General features: G+C 43.3%; 1 protein-coding gene across 2 annotated transcripts; it reads right to left on the bottom strand.

Moving 5' to 3' along the window:
* Positions 1-17,766: 17,766 nt before the first annotated feature.
* LOC147887487 (Protein-tyrosine phosphatase-like, PTPLA) lies at positions 17,767-19,937 on the bottom strand. 2 transcript variants are annotated; one of them, XM_087394426.1, is made up of 9 exons: positions 19,728-19,937; positions 19,552-19,637; positions 19,405-19,452; positions 19,219-19,307; positions 18,943-18,996; positions 18,769-18,836; positions 18,601-18,650; positions 18,416-18,513; positions 17,767-18,209 (listed from the first exon to the last, which is right to left on the bottom strand). In XM_087394426.1, exons 1-9 carry the CDS (start codon positions 19,790-19,792, stop codon positions 18,084-18,086), a joined length of 684 nt encoding a protein of 227 aa, XP_087250552.1. In that variant the 5' UTR covers positions 19,793-19,937; the 3' UTR covers positions 17,767-18,083. The 2 variants fall into 2 exon arrangements, with proteins under 2 accessions (XP_087250552.1, XP_087250553.1); XM_087394427.1 differs by having other exon boundaries at positions 19,548-19,637; positions 19,728-19,934.
* Between the last annotated feature and the right edge of the window lie 786 nt (positions 19,938-20,723).

Genomic DNA, 20,723 nt, shown 5'->3' with positions numbered 1-20,723 from the left:
GCTGCCGCTCGAGAGTCCGTAGAGGCAGGCTTGTTTTGGAGCGCATGCGTCGATGGAGCCTTAGAGCTCCTTAGACATTCGTTGACAAGATGGAGCAGTCGGATTTGCTGGAGGGTCACGGGCTATTTGTTGCTGGTCGTCGAGGAGCCCATAGAAGGTGAGCTACTCCGAAGTGCTGGCTATTAGAGGAGCTTAGTTGCGGATGGGCTGCTCAGTCATGAAAGCTTGAGCATGCAAAAGCCCATAAGACAACCAACCTTGCCTTGTCGTTAATGTGTATGCAGTCTTGCATGCGATTGTAGCTACTTGTGGCTTTTGGATTGGACCTTGGAGATAGAGAGCTTGCCAGCTATGTCTCCTTCGTTGGAATTGGCAAAGGGCTGGAATTTTCGCTATAGCTTTGAATTTTGTCTCTCTTGGAGGTCGTAGACAATAATATTTGGATGGGAGGCTCGGGTGATCAAATGAAGCTAGTCAAGCTGCTACTTCAAAATTGTAGAGCCATGAGCTGACGCTATGTCAAAGCGAAGCTAAGGAACATAGCTTTGAACTAGAAACATCATAGAATCATTCTCTCATGAAATGAACCTTGAGAATGAACAACATCAAAATGAACGTAACTCTCTCTCTCTCTCTCATAAAAACAAGATCTCTCTCTCTCTCTCTCTCTCTCTCTCGTGGAATAAGATGAAAAACTCTCTCTCTTTCTCTCCCTAAGAAGAAGAGATGAACGGAAATCTCTCATGAAAATGTAGATGGAAATTCTCTCAATGCGGAAGCTCTCTCAACGGAAGAAACACTTAAGAACTCTCAATCTCTTGGTCTCTCTATCTCTCTCACAATGATCTCAATGCCTCAACAGAAGGCAGAACCATGCTCTGATACCATGACAAAATATGAAGAGGGGAGAGGAGAAGGGTAGAGATGAGGAGAGAGGGCACAACTAGAGAGCACACCACAAATGACTAACTGTACACTAGATTTAGTTGAAAAAATAGAATATATACAAACCCATTTAGGGTCAGGGTTAGCGAATCTAACCCTTTCCTTTATAGCACTCTGTAAGGTTAGTGCTATGCACATATGATCACATGATGGTGCTATGCACACATGATCACGTGATGTTGAGCGTGAACTCTCAACAATACTTTCAAGATATCAAGAGAACTTTTATTGAGGGGGGAAAAGTTGAGATGTTGTCTTGCTCAGGAGAAGTGTTAGCACTTGGCATATTTAAGGGCTATGCTCAGAATCTTCTTTGTATGGTGGAGGTAATTAAGCTAACTAGTGAAGGGGTCATTAAAAATGCAATGGATAATATGCCACATCTAGAGGTCCTTAATACTACATCTCATCTTCACGTTCATAACATTGTTAAATGGGGGTTAGCTTTCTTGAAATCAAATTTAACTATCAAGAAAGTTTCCTTCAATGTGGTGGAAGATACAAGAAATTATTAGGAGAAGAAAAGATCTGCACAAATGGGTTTGAAATTAAGAAATCATGGTAGTTCTAAAGACTACCATAGCGGCATGCTTTTAGGTATTGAGGACATTATAATAAGTGATGTTAATGCAAGAGAGGTTGCAAGCGACTACAGATGACATGCCCTGTGTTGCAAGTGACTCCAACATGCTCACTGGTATAGAAGACTTGTCTGGTGTTGCAAGTGAGCCAAACATGCTCACTAGTATAGAAGACTTGTCTTGTATTGCAAGTGACTCAAACATGCCCGTGGGTATAGAAGAATTGTCTTGTATTACAATCGACTCAAACATGCTCACTGGAAGTGTCGATATTAATGATCATGGTCATGATGTCATTGGAATGGAGGATAGAGATGGCAAAACATCTAAGACTTGTGACGGTCCTAATGTACTTACTAGCATGGAGCATATGGATGGCAGAACATCTAATTGTGAAGGAGAAACAGTTTAACCAAAAAATTCAAGAGGCATTGGCAACAGATTAACTTTAATGAAGATTCAAGAGAAATAGATTCAATGCCAGATAATGGACCCACAACTTGGAAACGCAAGCCACTAATCACAAAAAGAAAGTATGTTAGTGTCAAGAGGCGAGGAATCATGGCACCAATTCCAGAACCCAAGAGACATGTAATGTTATCTGAGGAGAATATAGAAAGGACTCTTATGCACATTTGTTGTAGGAAAATTTGCATAAGAAAAGTTGCAAAAGATGATTGTGAAGCCATGCGCATCAGCATTTGGAGTAAGACATGGACTAATAGACATAACTATCTTCTTCAAGAGTTTTCTTGTTTTCTTCATCAAGGTGATAAGGACTCGAGGACAAGACACTGTAAACCCAAATTGAAACCCACGGTTAATGGGACATCTATATGTAATTGAGGATATCAATGGTTAACTGGACTATCACATGGTACATATTGGACCATCTGGGCAGAGGTAAAAGACAAAGTGGTTCACAAAATTCATGGAAATGCCTACAAGCTTAAATGAAAATAAAGCACTAGAAATGTAGCTACAACATTATAGCAAATCCTTGAAAGTCATGCATTACCACAACCTCATCTTCCACAAACAATGCTGGATGGAAGTGTGGAATGCCAACATCATCTTCCTTTGGGAATGACAAAGAAGGCTGTGCTAGAAATAGTTAATATAAATTTACAAGATAAAGAAGAGAGCATGATTTCAAGGGTAATTGTGTATAAAATTTGGCATCGACAGTTTTTCCATGTCAAGACACCATCAAAGCAAAGGATGTCAAAATGCAAGACATGTGATGAATTGAAAAATGCCATTGAACAGAGTAAATGTGAGCACAAGCGAGGAAAATATATAAGATGCCGAACAATCCATTTAAATCATGTGCAAGATGCTAGATTGTTGTATACCTCTTGGAGAGAGGAAGCTATTGTGCATATTAAAAAGTCCATGTGCATTACCATTGATGACATGGATCAGAATACAACAACATTACCAAGGTATAGACATACCCCACCACCATTGGAGGGTAAACATGGACTAAAACACATTTGTGTGGAGTATCAGTGCATGGATTTTGACTCTTTTGCGATGTATGGATTGATTGGTTGCATGAACATGATAATAACCAAGTGGCAACATCCATCATGAAAGCAATATGGAAGGTCAGAGATGCACATGGATGTTTACCTTGTAGCTTGCGTATATAGGCCAATAACTGCTGGAGAGAAAATAAGAATAGATTCATATTTGGTTTATGCTATATGCTAGTTGGTTTGAAAATATTTGAAGAAGTGGAAGTTGGTTTTCTTCTTGTCGGTCACACACATGAAGACATAGACCAAATATTTAGTTTTATCTCTTTTGACTTAAAGTCAAGGGATGTTCTGACATTGGAGGATATGATGTCTCAAATTGGGAAAAAAATTGGAGGCTCTCAAAAGGAGGAATCATAAGTGGCTACCTTGGAGAGAATGGTAGATTGGAGGGCATTCATAGAGCCACATTTACCAGGGGGAGATCAAGCATTAATAGGGCACAAAAATCCACACTATTTTCAATTTAGCATGCATAACGATATTCCAATGATGCAATGGAAGCACTACTTAGTGAATGCAAATCATTTATGGAGTGAGCCATATGCTTTATTACAAATAATAACTCCATTGGAGGAAACTAGATTTGTTCTTGCAAATAACAAAGCACTTGATGTAGACAAAATGAAAGGCTTGGATGCCTTTATTAAACATCTTCAAAGATTGACATAAATATATCTAGAGCAGGCAATAAAGAATGAGGAGATAATCAAGTCAGATGAGGCACTTGTCAAATCTTTACAAAAACAAGAAACTTTAATGAGCATTGAATACTCTGAATCTTTTGGCTAGAAGAAGCTATGGCACCGAGATCCACATTGGATACAAATATGGAAATAGATGAGGAAGAAGCTAAGCAATGCCTTTTACCTTGGAAATATTGTGGTAGGTAGGGGGATAAACCCTTACCAGAGTTTGTACCATCTGATGAGATTGAAGAGGGTATGTTTGTTGCAATTTGGGCATCTGATATGTAGATTTAGAGTTGGATGAGCAAGGTGGCCCAATTTGGGTGGCAAAGGTATAGCAAGGGATCAGAAGGGAATGCCTATAACATTCACAGCTTTATGGTATAAACCAAAGCCTTCGAAAAGTCTCCCCCAAAAATACACAGTGAAACAACTGTATGAGGGTTGCTTGCAAAAGAAACGTGAATGGATTCCAAATAAAGGGGGCTTGACAGAGGTGGAAGTGAGTAGCATTATTCATTGCTAGAAATCAAGGACTTAAAGTTACAAAAAGAAGCATGGCTATGATGTTGAAAAATGTATCACAATTCCTGATCCTAGCCTTGCACATATTAAACATCATTTGGTTAGGCTTAACCCATCAAGTGAAAATGCAATACTAGAATCTGATGACTTTGTTCAAACGAGATTGAAAAGCATATGATAATATATTGTATGCCTTGTTCCTAGAAAAAGCTATGTCTATACAAATGTTATTCAATCAAATGGTGTATCTACACACCCCCTATATATTGAATTCGACAAACTCTTTTCCATACAATCAAATGGTGTATCTATACACCCCTTATATATTTAATCCAACCATTGACTCTTTCCATATATTGCATATTGAGTGGAGGTGCACAACATTTTAAGCTTTATTAGACCATATTTGTGAGGGGGTGATCCATTTTTTTACAAATTTACCCATGATGTATCAAGAAGAGGTCACCAGTTATAACCTTGGGGATTTTTTAGGTTTATTATGTGGAACTTACACATCTAGTGTTCCAAAATACCCAATTTATGAGTCTACTTACTGATATTGAGCGGAGGTGACCAGTTCAAAAAAATAGTCTAAACGAAGCGAGAAAGTCAAAATTTTTTGAATACAGTGTTTTCCGTGGACAAGAATGCAGCTAGCCCTACCACTTCTCAAAGCCTATGGAAGTTTTGACCAAGCTATCAAATCTTTTCAAGTGTCTACATATGTATTTTGAGTGCATGTGGAAAAGTTTTGATCTTATGGCCAAATCTTATGAACAAATTGAGGAAAATCTATGACCTTGTGGGCAAAAAATTCACGAGTCAACATATTTCTTTGGGAGATAATCATTTATTTATTCATATAATATATTTGTATTTACATATTCTATTTGATTAAGCATTATAAATAAATAAATATTGGATAGATATTTAAATAAATAAATAAATAAATAAATGAGTGTTTATATAAATAAGTAAATATATTTTTTATATTTAAAGATATCATCTATATATAGATGTGTGTGTGTGCATGTGCGCATGCATAGGGGAGGAACCATTTGCAAACTACGACTTTTAATCAAATTTTTTAATGGTGTCACACTAATTTTGATAAGAAGGATTATTCCTACAATTCTTTCCTATTGTAAAGATTACAAAAAGATGTGACATTTATTAGGCATGAGCTGTGAGATTTTCTAAACATCAGTTTTCACGTGTAAATTCACCGACCTAATAACACAATGGCTGACAAAGCAACACTTATTTGGTACTGCTTAGTGTGCGAAGTTTGACCATGTGTGATTTCATTTGGCTCACATGCAAATGCAAAGGCACTACTTTTCTCCATTAAATCCACAAGATGTTGCTTGTTTTAGCTCACATGCAAATGCAAAGGCACTACTTTTCTCCATTAAATCCAACTTTAATTTATGTTTTGTATCTTTTACATCAGAAAAAGCTATTACAATCATTTTGGGCTATGCCAAGACAAAGAATGCGTGCAAGTAGACATCCTCTTTATCCATGGACCACATCTTGGATCCATCCCCCAAAAAAGAAAGTACGTTCATTTTATCAGGAACCAAATAAGAAAGTATGTTCGTTTTGATGTTTGCATTAGGGTCAGCACTCTCTGATCCCAATACCCCACCATGGCCAACAAAGCATTATCTTGGATTGTAGGCCCGAACTTTTGGGCTTCTTCTTCTTCTCTTAGCGATGCATCTGCTGCCAATTCAAAGATCGGTATGGTTCTGCACCATCAATACCCCCTGCACTTGCTTGTCGATCGCATCATCTCGCTGGCGTCACTCCCGAATGTGCATCTCTTCCACATCCACCAAACACTGCATCTAGTTCCTTTACGTTGCATCCACCTGTAAGCTTGAATAGTCCATTGCTTATGCAAAAGCTGCTCCCGAATGATCGCCTTCGGGCAGCAGATTGAGATTCTCTCTTTTCTTGAAGCAATGCCGTGCGTTCGAATTCCTGTGGCTAGAGAGAGGGTGCATCTGGGAGTGTGGGAAATGGTGTGTGTCAATCCACATAATGCACTTCCAAAAATCGATCAACATCCTTCCACAAAGGAGGTCGAGGTGGTAGGGTTAGTGCAAAGGAGTGTGCAACAGTGCACTCTAGCTAGAAGCACAAATGGTGCATTTTCTCCTTGAGGCGCTCGACTTGGGCTGTCTGCCCTCTGAGTGCGCGAGTTCTTAACTCCACAAGGGCATTGTAGCATGCTTCTCATGATTCCACGAACTCATCTGCTACCACCTTGCCTTTGTCCGCAGTGGTCGCCGCTCATTCCGCAATGTGGTCGCCGCTCATTGTGATGCCCTCCTGCGACCTGGTCATGGTGAAAGACGGATCCTTTCTAGTTGTCTCTGTGAAATTGTCCGCACCTGCATCTAGTTGTCTCTGTGAAATTGTCCGCACCTGCATCATAGAACCCACCCACACCGCCACCTGCATCTGGATGAGGCGGTCGTGGAATGATGCTCCATCATATCTCTGGAACCACTGCACGTTGCCACCGCATGATCTAGACGTCCCACTCTCTATAGGTCTCATCCTGGAGTGTGACCAGCAAATCGTATAGCTGTTCCATGTTGATGCCCACCGTCCTGGGAACTATCATCAGGATATGAGCGAGTGCATCTGACGTTCGTCTGCTATGCAACTCTACAAAGGTGATGTAGAGGCTCTCTTCATGTAGAGTGCGGCTACTCTACATTCTGGATCTGCTCTTCAAGTGTGCAAAGTCGGGTTTCGTTCTGTTGGTACTGCACCAGCTATTGCTAGAGTGTTACGTTCTACGCTCGCAAGTTCTAGGTCTCTCTCCGCAACTCCTTCAGTTGTGCTCCTTTGACCTGACGAGCTGTCCATTGCCCCGATAAGTGAATCAGATAGCATCCACATGCCTCCAGTTGGGCAAGCAATGACATCGATCACGAGGTTCGTGGAGCCGTCATCAATGGCTGGCTGCTCGTAGTGACTAACAATGCTTGTTGTAATGGAAGTGAGCACATCAACTGTGTTGACACTGTGGTCATTCCTTCCATTGGATGCTCAAGGTTCGCACTCACCACTGACAAAGGGACGAGCCAAACCTGGCTGCACTACCTGTTAACAATGATCCGATGCTGGATGACAACTTACGTAGATGAAACTTATTCCGTCTCTTCTGCTGCACTGTAAACCGAGTCGCCTCAAACCTTAGATGGTGCTGGAAAGAAAACCTTCCATAATCGACTGCAGCACCCAATCAGCTATTATGAGCATCCACGAACCCTTCAACTGTTCATGAACTCCTTGATGGCGCAATTCTCAAGCTCTCTTGTGTTCGTAGTCTATGCTATGAGAAGCCAAAAACACTAAAATAGCCTCCCAACACCTCTCTGATCACCACAACCCTTGTAACCACCATCAATGTTGACTGCAATAACCCAAACGGAGGCGAGCAAACAAGGCTCACTCAAAGCAAGTCGATCCAGCCTCTTTCAAGCAGACTGGGAATACAATCTGGTTGGCCTCCTTGCCACCACTAAACCGAACCCATGGGCAACTCTCACCATAAACTGAAATGAGCTAGAAGCTTATGGAAGCATGATCAACCGCCCTCTACAACCTGAGACGAGCACGAAGATGGGTTGAAATGAGATGGCCGCCTCTACTTATGGATGATGAACTGGAAGCTAGTCTTCACTTCTTTCGCTTCTCGTCCCTTGCTTTCCATGCAAAAGTCTGGTTGTAAATTGGTGCTTTTTCCATCATCAATAGGGACCGTCCCTTTAGATCTTTTCTTTGTGGCCCACTCTTTCCGTCTGTGGTCATGCAAAGTGCTCCTTACCTGTAATCTTTTGAAAAGCACTGGTCCTTCTTCAGTGCCTTAGTGACCATTCACTCCATCATCCATTCCATGTGCCAGTGTAAAATCCAAGGTCCACATCCAAACTCCATGTGTCATCCAATCATTAATTTGGTCGCAAAGTTCTTGTCATCATCTCGTGCAATGAGAGTTCTCCATACAAGCCCATAATTATTTCCAAAAGATGTATTCAATATAAAAATTATCTCAAAAAATAGAGGGGGCCAATGTCATGGTATTTTCTAGCTACTATCTTCTACCCTATCCATGCTAGCTACATGTGCACCTAATAGTGCTACTGCCTCCTACACATGAGTGCTCTTATCTATGAACTACATAGCATTTTTATCTGATACCAAAAGATACCAGTCGCATTTAAAAAAACCCATCACCGCGTGGAGCCACACCTCATTCTCTCTCTCTCTCTCTCTCTCTCTCTCTCTCTCTCTCTCTCTCTTTAGACAAAGCTAGAGTATTATCATGACAACATAAACCCTTCATGTTGGTCTACATACATGTCCATGTAGGCCTTTGCTCAGTCCTACATTAGCACACCTATTCCCCTTCTTTATCACAGAAATATAGCCAGGTTTCATACAAGATCTCATATGCTTGCTATAGAGAAGGGAGCTTGGATGCATTAGCCCAAACACGCCAGAGTTTGTACTCTCTGCGACTTGCAGTCAGTTGAGACACAGGCACATGTAGCTTTACAGTGCCCCTGATATGCACATATCAGGAAGGACTACCAGTAGATACTGGAGGACTCCGCTCAGTTGACATTAGTTCTCTCTACCGCCTCTCCGGCAGTGTAGGGATCTTTTGTCACCCGTCTTGGAACTCATAGATTCATGACCCCTCTTTTTTAGGATACTTTCTTTACATTGTATTGAGATGGTCCCATGGTCATTTTTGGCCCCCGGTGGACGTTAATAAATTCTACTTCTACTTCTACTTCTCCCTCTCTCATTGCTAATTTCTTCCCTCCCTCTCTCCCTCTCCCTCTCTCCTTCTCTCTCTCTCTCTCTCTCTCTCTCTCAGCTTTTTGTCCCCTTTACGATTGTTTCTTCCCTTTTCTCTCTTTCTCTCTTCTTCTTCTTCTTCTTCTTCTTCATCTTCTTTCTCTCAACTTCCAGGGTAGGCCTTTTGAATATATTCAACTTGTTGTTGTTGCACTTTGTCTCATAGATCCATGAGGCCTCGAGGATACGGCAATATATCTTCCTTCCTTCCTTCCTTTCTTTCTTTCTATACATCTTGTGCACCCTCCTACCCTATGTGTCATTAAGGGAGAGGCACAATGTGCCCTTACCCACAACATTCGAGCCGGGTTATTGACAAGGGATTGCAACTTCATATTACATCCAAGGCCATCAAAGCCACTTGCAAGGGGCCATTACCCCCTTTCATACATTAGACCATTGGGCCTTATTTCAATTGCCCCTTCTGCATGGATGAATAGTGAAATCAAACTGACCACCCACACATAGGTTCAGATAGCGATCCAGTGAATCAAATTGACCATCTAAGAGCTAGGTCACCAAAACGTTAGATTACTTGCCACTTCCATCAATGCCACACTAAGTAGTGTGGTACAGGTCACCACATCCCATAAGCAGTAGTTGCCAGCATAGGTGATCACGAACAGTGCGCCACCATGCATTTAACTCATGGGCAGATGCAGTGCAGCATCAAAAGCAGAGTAGATCACAACAGGACTTTGGCGTGTGTTGACTCGTGGGCAACCACCCACCAAATCACCCAAATATTGGAGGACCTCTCATAATGCAATATACCTGTCACCGCTAGATCAACTGGCTCTGATACAATGAGAGCCAGAGGGCTATGTGTCATCAAGGGAGAGGAACAAGTATATAGTCATTCACTGCTTCTTCAACACCCCAAAAGAGCTAGGTTGTTTACTAAGAAGGGCCTATAACTTCATATTATATCCAAGGTCCATCAAGCCACCTGCTTGTTAAGGGAGGAGTGCAGTGTGGTTGGCATTTTCGGGGATCCTGAGGCTAGCAGGATGTGCTACCTCACCTTACATGCGTTGCAACACAGAGGGTAGGAGGGTGCAGGAATTGTAACGTCAAACAATGGAAACTTGCAAGCTATCACTGGGATGGGACTCGTTTCGGAAGTTTTTGACCAATCCAAGTTGAACGAGTTGCCAGGTTCGTCAACAATTGGTCATGTCCAATACTCAACTGCAGGATCTTCTGCACTGAAGAATGTGCAACCTTTCGACTGGGTACCGGCAAACTATCCACCTGTCCATGAGCGCCTAAGGGGCCATAACCCCCTTTCATACATTGGGCCATTACGGCTTATTTGATTGGGCCAATGTCTCAACCAGGAGTAAAAGTTGAATAATTTCCTCTTCATCTTTGGCAATGATTTTCTTTCAACGGATCAAATACCCTTATTCAATGCCGGTTTTTCCAAACCCTCATCCTACCAGTTTTTTTTTAGAACAATATCTTTGGGTGTTTTTTGATAAACTTAACAATGTGAAGGAAGGTGGAGCATGCTGCACTATGCAATGGCAGCAGCTTTGGCTTCAAGGGAGCTTGGAAGGGACGTACTAAATGTCTACGATCTGCAGAAAGAGAATAAGAGGCAACAGACTAGGTGTTATAGAGGTCAGGTAGGTCATACTAGCAATAAATCTGCCAATAGGTCTCATGGGGTGGCTAGGGTAGGATCCAAGGAGATCTTCACTACATAGGTGAAACAAAAGTATGTGGGCTAACAAACTTAGGTATAGGTCTCATGGGGTTACAAATTTAGACATGGTGTGTATAGGTCTCATGGGGTGGCTAGGGGTTGAGATTTTAACATCAAGGTGATTGGTTCGTACCTTGGGTAGGATCATGGAGACTTAGTTGCCTATATTATAGGTGGAACCTTGGTGTATCATGTAGAGCCTCATCATTACAATGCTGATGGTCATGCTGATGGTCAATACAACTTGACGTATTGTCCATTATCTTCTTGTGTGTTGTCTCTTCCATCTCCACCTAGGAGCCTTATCATTAAAATGCTGATTGTCAATACAACTTGATGTATTGTCCCTTATCTTCTTCTGTAGTGTCTCTTCCATATTCACCTTATTCCATGTTGAGTTCTCCTTCCTCGTTGCACTTCTCTCTTTTCTAACATTTCCAAGGTTGACCATCAGATCCATGTTGAGTTCTCCTTCCTCGTTGCACTTCTCTCTTTTCTAACATTTCCAAGGTTGACCATTAGATCTCTCTCACTTTAAAACACTTGTAGGGCTCTAAATATCATTGTAATATTGTTGCCAAGGAAGATATCTATATCATAACGTCAGCAAGGAGTGACCCCTCACCTCCAAGTCGATCAGTGAAGGTCGTGATCTCATGTATGTAAAGCCCAAAAAGTGTCAATGAGAGGGGGCATTCTTGCTTCATTCTGTGCTATCAATCCAATTGGACAAGCCACCAAAAGCTCGTACACTCACTCGGACTACCTCATAGAAGAGTCTTAGCAACCCCCAGATTAGGACTCCTTGGATCACATGAATTCTCCGAATCATATAAGAAGATGAAATTGTGTTGAAATTCTAAGATCTCAATTTCAACTCCTTGATAATGGCTGATAAAGTGAAGATGTGGTCTGGAGTAAAGTGTTGTCTACAAAACCCAGCTTGTCCCAAATCCCATTGTCCCTTAACCTTTTTGAAAGTGTTGATCCTATTAGAATATGGCATCTCATAGTCTTCTATGTGGGTGTGTTCACTCAGTAGAGGATAGGCAAGGTTTAGGGCTAGGTTGGGTGCCCAAACTATGCCCCAACCAAGTTGGTTCAATCGACTGGTATGGTAGGTTCAACTCGACCCAACCAAAAATCGGGTTAGTTGACTGGCCAACCCACCAAGCTCGCTAGGGGCTTGTAAAAGCTACCCCTCCACTCTCTCATGTTGGAGGGCATTCCTTGGAGCATTATCTCACCTTGTTTAGTCCCCTTGGCTATGGATTCTACCCTATTTATATTAGTTGCTATTGCTCTCTCTCTCTCTCTCTCTCTCTCTCTCTTCTCACACTTCGGCATGTGCATGAGAGGGTTGAGCTAACACACTCTTGAGGGCATTGCCACATAGAAGACATATTGACGGAGCTAATAATGTGTTGCTAGTGTGAGATTTGGAGCTATGACCAAAGGGCGATCTGAGGTGGCACTAGTAGGTGGCTATTTGGTGTAGTCTGCAAACATAGTAGGTAGGTCTCTCTCTCTCTCTCTCTCTCTCATTTCTCACACTTTTGCACATGCACCACTCTCACATGGTAATGTTCGCCATCATTGATGAGGTACCTAGAGAGGGTTGAGCTGACACATTCTTGAGGGCATTGCCACATAAAAGACACCTCAAGGGAGCTCATCATGCATTGTTGTTGTGAGCTTTGGAGCTACGAACAAAGGGAAATATGAGGTGGCATTAGTAGGTGGTTGTTTGGTGCAGTTTACACACAGTGGATAATACACAAGGTCGGCCACAAGTCCTACAGGTGACTTGGAGCAACCAGTACATAGCATGGATAGGAAAAGGATTGGTGGCAAGGTGGCATGGGGTATTGTGGTCTGGGGTATTGTTTCAACCCATATACCACCCACCCTTACTATATCACACATGGATGAAACGCCTTTGCCTTGTCCAAGATCTAGGTGAGTTGTTTTCTTGCCAGACTCAACTATAGGAGTATGAGGTTTCGGAATAGCTTCATGGGATCCCCATGTACAAAGTAAGGAGGACAAGCTTGATGGCATGACTTATGCCATTGGAAGCTCAACATGAAGATATTGTTCATTGATAAGGGTTTGTGGGAGCTTGTTTAGGGCTATGAATGGAAGCTTGAGCGTCCCAAGAGCTCTATCAACTAGGATGTTGATTGGGAGGATAAATTTCAAGAGGAGATCAAGGATTGGGAGGATTGAGACTCAAAGGCGCATCCAACCTTGGTTACAACAAGCACTAAGGAGCTTCTTCGGCATGTTCTAAGCTAGAGGACCCCTATGCATGGGATTCGACAATGCGTGCTATCACCTTGCAAGGACATATGCACAATCTCGAGTTCCCCAAAGGAGTTCCATGCAACCATTCCTAATACAACAAAAAGTTCTCCATGATTAGTTGCAAGCCATGGGATACTGCCCTCACAATAATTCAGCTTGCGACACTATTCTCACTCCAGATTACAACGTGGTTGCCCGAGCTTTGAGGTGCTAGGTCACCACGGGTCACATTGACTCCGATGATCTATGTTCCATTCTTCTCAAGGAGTTGTCTTTTCTAGTCTCTCGAGAAGATCAGGTGGAGGTGAAGCACTTCTGATAATGCATAAGACAAAGCAACGCAACTGTTATAAATGTGGTAAGCATGGCATCTGGCCAGAGAGTGTCGTCCAAAGGCAAAACTAAGGAACATGACTCAGAGTCGGACTCTTCGTCCTAGTCTGGTTGTTCTAAGGTAGTTGTTGCCAAGAATCTCCAGATTCCTCCAGCCTTCTAGCACTAGTTTTGCGTCCTCACAGGGATCATCAGAGAGGGCATGTGGGAGGACTACATGCTGAAATCATTTGAAAGTCTAGTAGGCAAAGTAGGTCTATGGAGCGATGGACTAGTTCAGAGTTCATTGCTTGACACTGTAGGGACTATGAACACGGCGTGCACCAGAGTTCGTTGTTCAAAGTGCATTAATTGACTCTCTGATATAGGTTGTGGTATGTATCACAGGTTATTATACCCCTATTGGGAACTCAATGTTAAGGTATTAACATCCTACAGGATTAGTGTAAATTCCAAGGGCCGACTTGCAAGCTCTCGTCGTTCAAAAATGACAACTTAGAATTGTGCTCGAGGACCTTTTTGCGATGAATACACAGCCCCAGCACGCTCGATTTGATCACCGTTTCGCGAGCGAGTTGGTTCATCAAGTTTGGTTGCTTCCTGCGGGCATAGATCATCTAACACATCGAATTGCGGTACTAACTCGTGGAATGAATGCGAACGAGGTTGCAAGGACCTCTGGATCCATTAGTACCAACAACGAGTCTGCCCGTCGGCCTAGGCAGTCTCTTTCCAAAGACAGAGAATTGCATGTGGAGCGGGATGTTCAGCGGACTCGGCAAGACGCTGGTGGTGGCATACTAGTACATGGTGGTGCTGAGTTCAAGCCAAAGCACCCCGTAGGAGAATGCACGGGAGACATGTTGTCACCAATCGCAATCTAAGTGCATACGATGCGGTGCGTCCCTTTCCATGGGGTCGACGCGTGTTAAGTGAGCCATCATCACTAACAGCGGGCGACGTCTTGTCAGTGGTTCGCAATCTATTCTTCACTCCGCCAACGAACAACGGCAATTGGGGGGCCAGTGTCGTAGGTACCGATTGTCCTGGTTGTTCCGACCAATTTAGTAGCAATGGCGGCAACTAATGTGAAGTAGTTCCAAGGGAAGACTTGTGATGATCCAGATGCCCAAGTTCGCTAGCTTGATAAAATTAATGTTCTCAATGTGCCCAATCTGGTGGATCTAGTGCAGAAGGAGGTAGTCTTTGAGTCCACGTTGGAGACTAAAGCGTCACGTTGGTTGGCAGAGTATGCCTCAGACCACTTCCAAAATTACGATGAAATCAAGGTCACTTCTTGCATGATGGTTTTGTAAGGAGAAAACGATTTCAGACAAGGTGATCAGGACGTGGAGGACTACACGGCTCAATACCGCCAATAAGGGTTCTAGTGGTTCAATGACCGGCAGTGGACGTATTGAATGAGTATTTTATCAAAGGCTTAGCCAAGGATGTGCGGACTGTAGTGGCGACGATGGACAAAGTCACTTTACCTTTGAACGACCTTATCAGTCAAGCAATCCGGGCAGGTGAAGCACTACAAGGGGGAACGACGAAACACAGATGATCATCTAAGAGTAAGGGCAAATCCAAAAAGCCGTCTTCAAGGAAAAAACAAAGGGATAGTGATGAAGAGTCGGACGAGGACAGTTTGGCAGAAAGCTCATCGGAAGAAAGCAATGATTAATTGGAGGCAGAGGAGGAAAAGCCTAAAGTGTCCTCAAAAGGAGGTAAAGGGAACTCTGCAATGTCCGGAAGTCACTCGACGTGGTGTCCAAATGCGGATCTTTGGCGTGTGAACTTTAGGAATCCAGGGCATTCCACAATGGAGTGCGCATTGAATCAGAAGTGGTGTGCGATTTGCCGACTAATACACACACAACGGAGCAGTGTAACTACAACAAATGTGGCCCGTGCGCATAGGGCCAAACTTAATGGCCAACACCACCAGCTTTGGAGCATGGAGCGGCGTATGTGCAGCAAGCTGGTACATCGGAAGTTCAAGAGACAACGTCCAATAGAGGTGGCAGTGGAGGTGGCTGTGGTCGTGGACGAGTCGACGGACGACGAGGTGGTCCGTGAGCAAAGATGTGCTTCTTCTGGCTAGGTAAAGGTCACTGGCGAAATGAGTGTCCTGAGGCTCAAGAATGGGATCACTTGAAGCGGGAATGCTAGGAGATGGCGGGCAAGATGCCCATCACATCCATGGCACAAATCATGGAGGATAACCCAACCATTGCACCGGAGGTGAATGTTGTAACTCGATTAGGTAGAGTGATGCAAAACAAAGTTGGGAAGAAATCAGCACCGCAGAATGTGAGAAGGCATATCGGCAGTTGAAGGTACAACTTTCTCGTGCACCTATTTTGATTCCTCTAAATTGGGAGAATACTTTCCATGTGTTTGTGGACGCCTCACATCGAGTAATCGTGAGTATAATGCAACAAGATGAGGCGAGCTGGTTCTAGCCAGTCTACTATGCAAATCATAGACTATCACCGGTAGAGCAGAATAACTCGGTGTGACGGAAGCTGAAGCCCGATGCAATCTATGCCAATGGCTGGGAGGACAACCTTCGGATGGGGACCGCATGCCAATACAACCAATGCTTCTTTTGGGCCCTTCCTAGAAGTGGGGATTGGATTTCATGGGTCCCTTCAAGCCTGCAGCTGCACGGATCGAAATCGCTATGTGCTGGCAGCCACAAATTATTGCATCAAGTGGGTGGAAGCCTGGGCACTGCGGGACAACACTGCACGCTCCACAACCAAGTGTTTGTACAAAGCTGTGTTCTATCAGTTTGGCTATCTGATTGGGCTGGTTAGTGACAGAGGGAAGCATTTTGTGGCGTGGAGAAAATGATGACTTTCTATATGGTGATTCACAAAAAATCACCGTCGTACTACCCACAACTGAATGGCCAAGCAGAGTCTCCCAACAAGCAGTTCAAGCAGATTACCACGTTATTGGTGAATAGTCATCACACGGATTGGGATGAGAAGCTCCTTTCCGCAGTCTGGGCATACCGCACGTCATTCAAAGTCATTGCATTTGAAAACTCTGATGATTGTAGGTGTAAATTAAACAAACAGACGCGCCTCATGACCCTATAATAACCTCGACCATCCCTTCTCTAAATCTGAAAGGCTGACTCCCACGTTTATCTGTGAATTACCAGCACTCAGACTTTGGTGAGACTGTCTCTAACGGTAGGTTGCCATCATTCACCACATATATGCTTGCTAATTTGTTCCTGATGTGGACTTTCAATCTGCCATTTCCCTTTCCTTCTCACCTCAAACATGTCGTTCATGATTTTCCTTTTGTACATAAGCTGCATTCTCCTTAGGCATTTGACCAAACATGTCTTTTAGCATTGTCCTTTTTCTAAGGGTTGTGTGTCTGTTCTCAGCGGTGTGTGAAGCATTTGACGTCTGTCCTTTATCAATGTTCCTATCCACCAAGCCTTCTCAACTTGGTAGTGCCAATACAAGATTGATAGCTCTCTGAGGTCAGAAAATTTGGTGGCCCATCTAACCTTACTTCTTAAACTGAGTCAACCTCCTTCTTTTGGTGTGGCACAGAAATAATGCCACGGATGGGAGCTTCAAAATCCCTTTCTTGCAACCTCCGACCCAGCTGAATTTTTTTTGGCATGGTTCTTAACATGTTATATTCAGATGATTAGAAATGCAACCACATCAATAGAGTGTAAGCAGGGTCCAGAGGCTTGGAACTGCATCCACAGATTTTTCTGGGATTTGGTGTCTCACCAAGGTCAAAAGAGGTATGTATTAAATGCCAGTCTACAGTTTAGTCAACTAGATGACCCTTTAAGAGGATATGTGTTTATGGAGGTTGATATGGGTGCAATTCACTTTCCATGCTCAATATAAAGTAGATTAGTGTCTGAGCTGGATCCATGGTGCCCAAGTGGTTATATCTTAAACAAGAGTCTCGTTTGAGTCTATTCCCATCATAAAAATAGCTGAGTTAACGTGGACTAGCATAATTTGGGGATTGATCAGAGTAAAATCTGAGTAGTCTCACTAGATACCCTAAAGGGTATAGTAACTAGAAACACTCTTGCTAAGCACAGGGACCCATCCACCCCTAAGTGTAATGGAGAATTCACCATTAAGAGTCAGCTTTGCAAGCTCCATTGTCTCGGTAGTAGTAAGCACATGAATTCTGGGAACAGGCTATTGTACATGCAGATAAAATGAGAATATCAACAAGTAATCTGCAGAATTATGGCTCTTTGATCAGAGCTGCAACTCATTATTACACAGTCCGACATTTTCCCGCGTAGATAATCAACAAAAAGTGAACACAAAGATTGCCACTAGTATTACAGCCTTTACAGAGAAGCAACCGTGTGGCTGTAACAAGGCAAAAAGACATCTTCTGTGATAACTCTACTGACTAGGAAAAAGATAATATCAATGAGCAATCTATAGAATTATAGTTCCTGGCTCAGAGCTGCAACTGGTTCTTACACACCACCTTTTTGGAATCAAGTTACCCCTTATAAATAATCAACTGAGAGTGATCACCACAGTTAATCACTCCTCCTGGTCCGAGCCTTTCTCTTGCCGCCAGATCTAATACCCAACTTGCTCTGGCGCTGTTTGAACATGTAGATGTATAGCGTTAACCATAAGAAAGGGTACAACGCTAGGACGACCTGCAGCATGAGCGATATTTTAGCTTGCAGAATGCATACGGGTCATTAGGCATATGCAAATACAATTTCAAAGACAACAGCTACTGCCAATCTTGTTCGCTTCTGGTGAACAGTATCCATTCAAGTGACTTCTGAAATTATATCAAGCCTCATAACCTTCCCCAACCACAAAACAAAGGGAGGTATCTAGTTACCTAGGTACCTACCACCACAAATGAGTAATAATTGAAGGGAAGATTCTTGAAAATGCTGTCGTAAAGATTCTTCCTCTTTATAAATGGCAAGGCCTGGTATATCAGCAATACTGCAAGCATGAACGTAAACACAGCACTCTTAGACAGATTACAGTTTCACTGGGAAATCATAAATTCTAACAAATAGTGCAACGGACCTTCTCCACAAAGTGCACCGACAGGATACAATGGTATGAAGGCAGAGTATCTGTGAGAAACGAACAGTCAGCCAGAAATCAAACCTGTCCCTTTTACGCTACTAGTCTACTTTAACCATGTGACCTCCACTCCATAAACAAGAATCGTCTTAAGCAATGCATTCTCACCTAAGCCAAGTCAACCATCGCGGGCAAAGACCTAGCGTATTCAATGCATACTGTGGGTACCGAATCACCTGTGGTTTAAAGCAGAACAGATAGCTGACGTTATAACTTGCTGCCATTCTATCCCTCTCGAGCAAAAGGTAATTCATGGGATGAGAGGGCCTAAACATACGCTACCTCGGACAATGACCAAGCTGCAAAAGTAATAAAGACTGAAGGAAATCTCTGAACCTGAAAGTCAGTCTTGCGCTTAGCTGATGAAACTCCATTGATAGAAAATCTCACTTTACTTGAAGGGAGCTCTTATCTTTTTCATCCACCATTTCCGTGTGCTAAAGCAGGGATTACAATAATGGGTGCAGCACATACTATCAGAAATTTTAAGAACAACCTTCAGCAGCAACTTCGGTGTCAATAATTCATGCACGACATTGATTGTCTACAGAAGCAAACCTCTTTAATTCTACAAACAATTGCAGCAATCCAATGGTATCGCCCTCCCCACTGCAGAAGTGCAGGCAGTACTCCAGTAGGAACGATTCCTTAATTGAAGACAGAGCCGAATTAAAAGTGGGCACACATCGAAAAGTATGAAGTGGAGACAACGATCCTCAACGGCAGGTAAGCCGAAACACTGACCTGCAACAGAGTGAACAACTTCCATGAATGCAGCTAGCTGCAGCAGACCTGCGAATCAAATGCAGGGCGAATGAATTCAGTGCGAGTCGCCAGTGGTTTGGCGAAGGAATGGGATATGTTCATGATGTGAGGGGGGAGAGCACCTACGTACAAGGTCTCCAGAGGCATCAAAAGCACCATCGATGGATCGATTGAGCGCGACAGTTTGCAAAATCCGGGCAAGCACGAGACACCTGCGAGTGCCAAGGCAAAGGGGGGGGGGGGTAAGCGATGTATTTTCTGGAGAACTGGGAGGAAAACTGTAAGCAAAGGGGGAAGGCGACCAGCCAGAGGCCTGAGCGAAATTGTAAGCTGTGAGGTAGAGGGTGACGATGGCGTTCCGCGCCATAGCTGGAAGCTCCTGAGCTCCTCTGTCTCTCTCGCAGGTCCTCAGCTCCACAGCTCCACAATAAGGAAGCTTCCTCAACGGATTTGTGTTTTGTGGGCGTTTCACCTACCTATTTTTACTCACATACTCTCTCTCTATCTCTCTCTCTATCATGTGTGTGTTGAGATTTGTGTTTTGTGGGCGATTCACCTACCTATTTTTACTCACATACTCACTCTCTCTCTCTCTCTATCATGTGTGTGTTTTAGCCTGACCCGTCTACTACTGCTTGTTTACATCGATACACGTGTGGATAAAAATGTTAAAATGTTTTTCACACTCATATAGATATTTCCTTGAGATGGTAGACACTTCTACGGGGACTTCTGGGAGATGATGAAAAGCAGGTGGATGCACTCCAGAGCAATGTACCCAGGTGTGATGGGGTCGGTGGTTGAATACCAAATGTAAAGTTATTGTGTTTTTTTAACGTGTGGTAAATGAGTGGATATGCATCAAAATACCCTGTTGAAGGATGGTTGTGTGTTAGTGAAATATGACCCAATTGTGTGGACAATGGTCTTGGTACAACGTTTGAAGGGAAGGGTGGAGAGTGGTGAAAAGGCAAAGATGACGTGGCTATAATAAAAAAAGGTATCCATGCAAAGGTGGCTACGTAAACGAGAGGAGGAGCTTTTGGATGGTGAGATGGCGGAAGGAGCTCGCAGGTGAACTACTAAAAGGAGGAAGTTCGTGGGCTCACAATACAGGAGGAGGTGAGCTCCGAGGCAATGAGGAGATAGTAGGGGGGGATACGTGAGCTTGTGAAGGTAGGATGGCTCATGAGCTTTGAGGAGGAAGTTCGTGGGCTCACAGTATAGGAGGAGGTGAGCTCCGAGGCAACGAGGAGATAGCAGGGGGGATACGTGAGCTTGTGAAGGTAGGATGGCCA

This window comes from Dipteris shenzhenensis, chromosome 23, assembly GCF_047967505.1.
Source record: "Dipteris shenzhenensis isolate YYH24624 ecotype China chromosome 23, Dip_SZ_1.0, whole genome shotgun sequence".
NCBI classification, from domain to species: Eukaryota; Viridiplantae; Streptophyta; class Polypodiopsida; order Gleicheniales; family Dipteridaceae; genus Dipteris; species Dipteris shenzhenensis.
Note: the sequence above shows the minus strand (reverse complement) of the source record. Positions and strands in the feature narration are given on the sequence as shown.

What these genes read in the sequence shown, in the direction of transcription:
- LOC147887487 (XM_087394426.1), bottom strand. Translation starts at nt 19,792, where the DNA reads ATGGCGCGGAACGCCATCGTCACCCTCTACCTCACAGCTTACAATTTC. An exon ending in TTGTTTGTAGAATTAAAGAG is followed by an intron (nt 18,997 to 19,218) that starts GTTTGCTTCTGT and finishes ACTGACTTTCAG; the next exon opens with GTTCAGAGATTTCCTTCAGT. An exon ending in ATTATTACTCATTTGTGGTG is followed by an intron (nt 18,210 to 18,415) that starts GTAGGTACCTAG and finishes CTCATGCTGCAG; the next exon opens with GTCGTCCTAGCGTTGTACCC.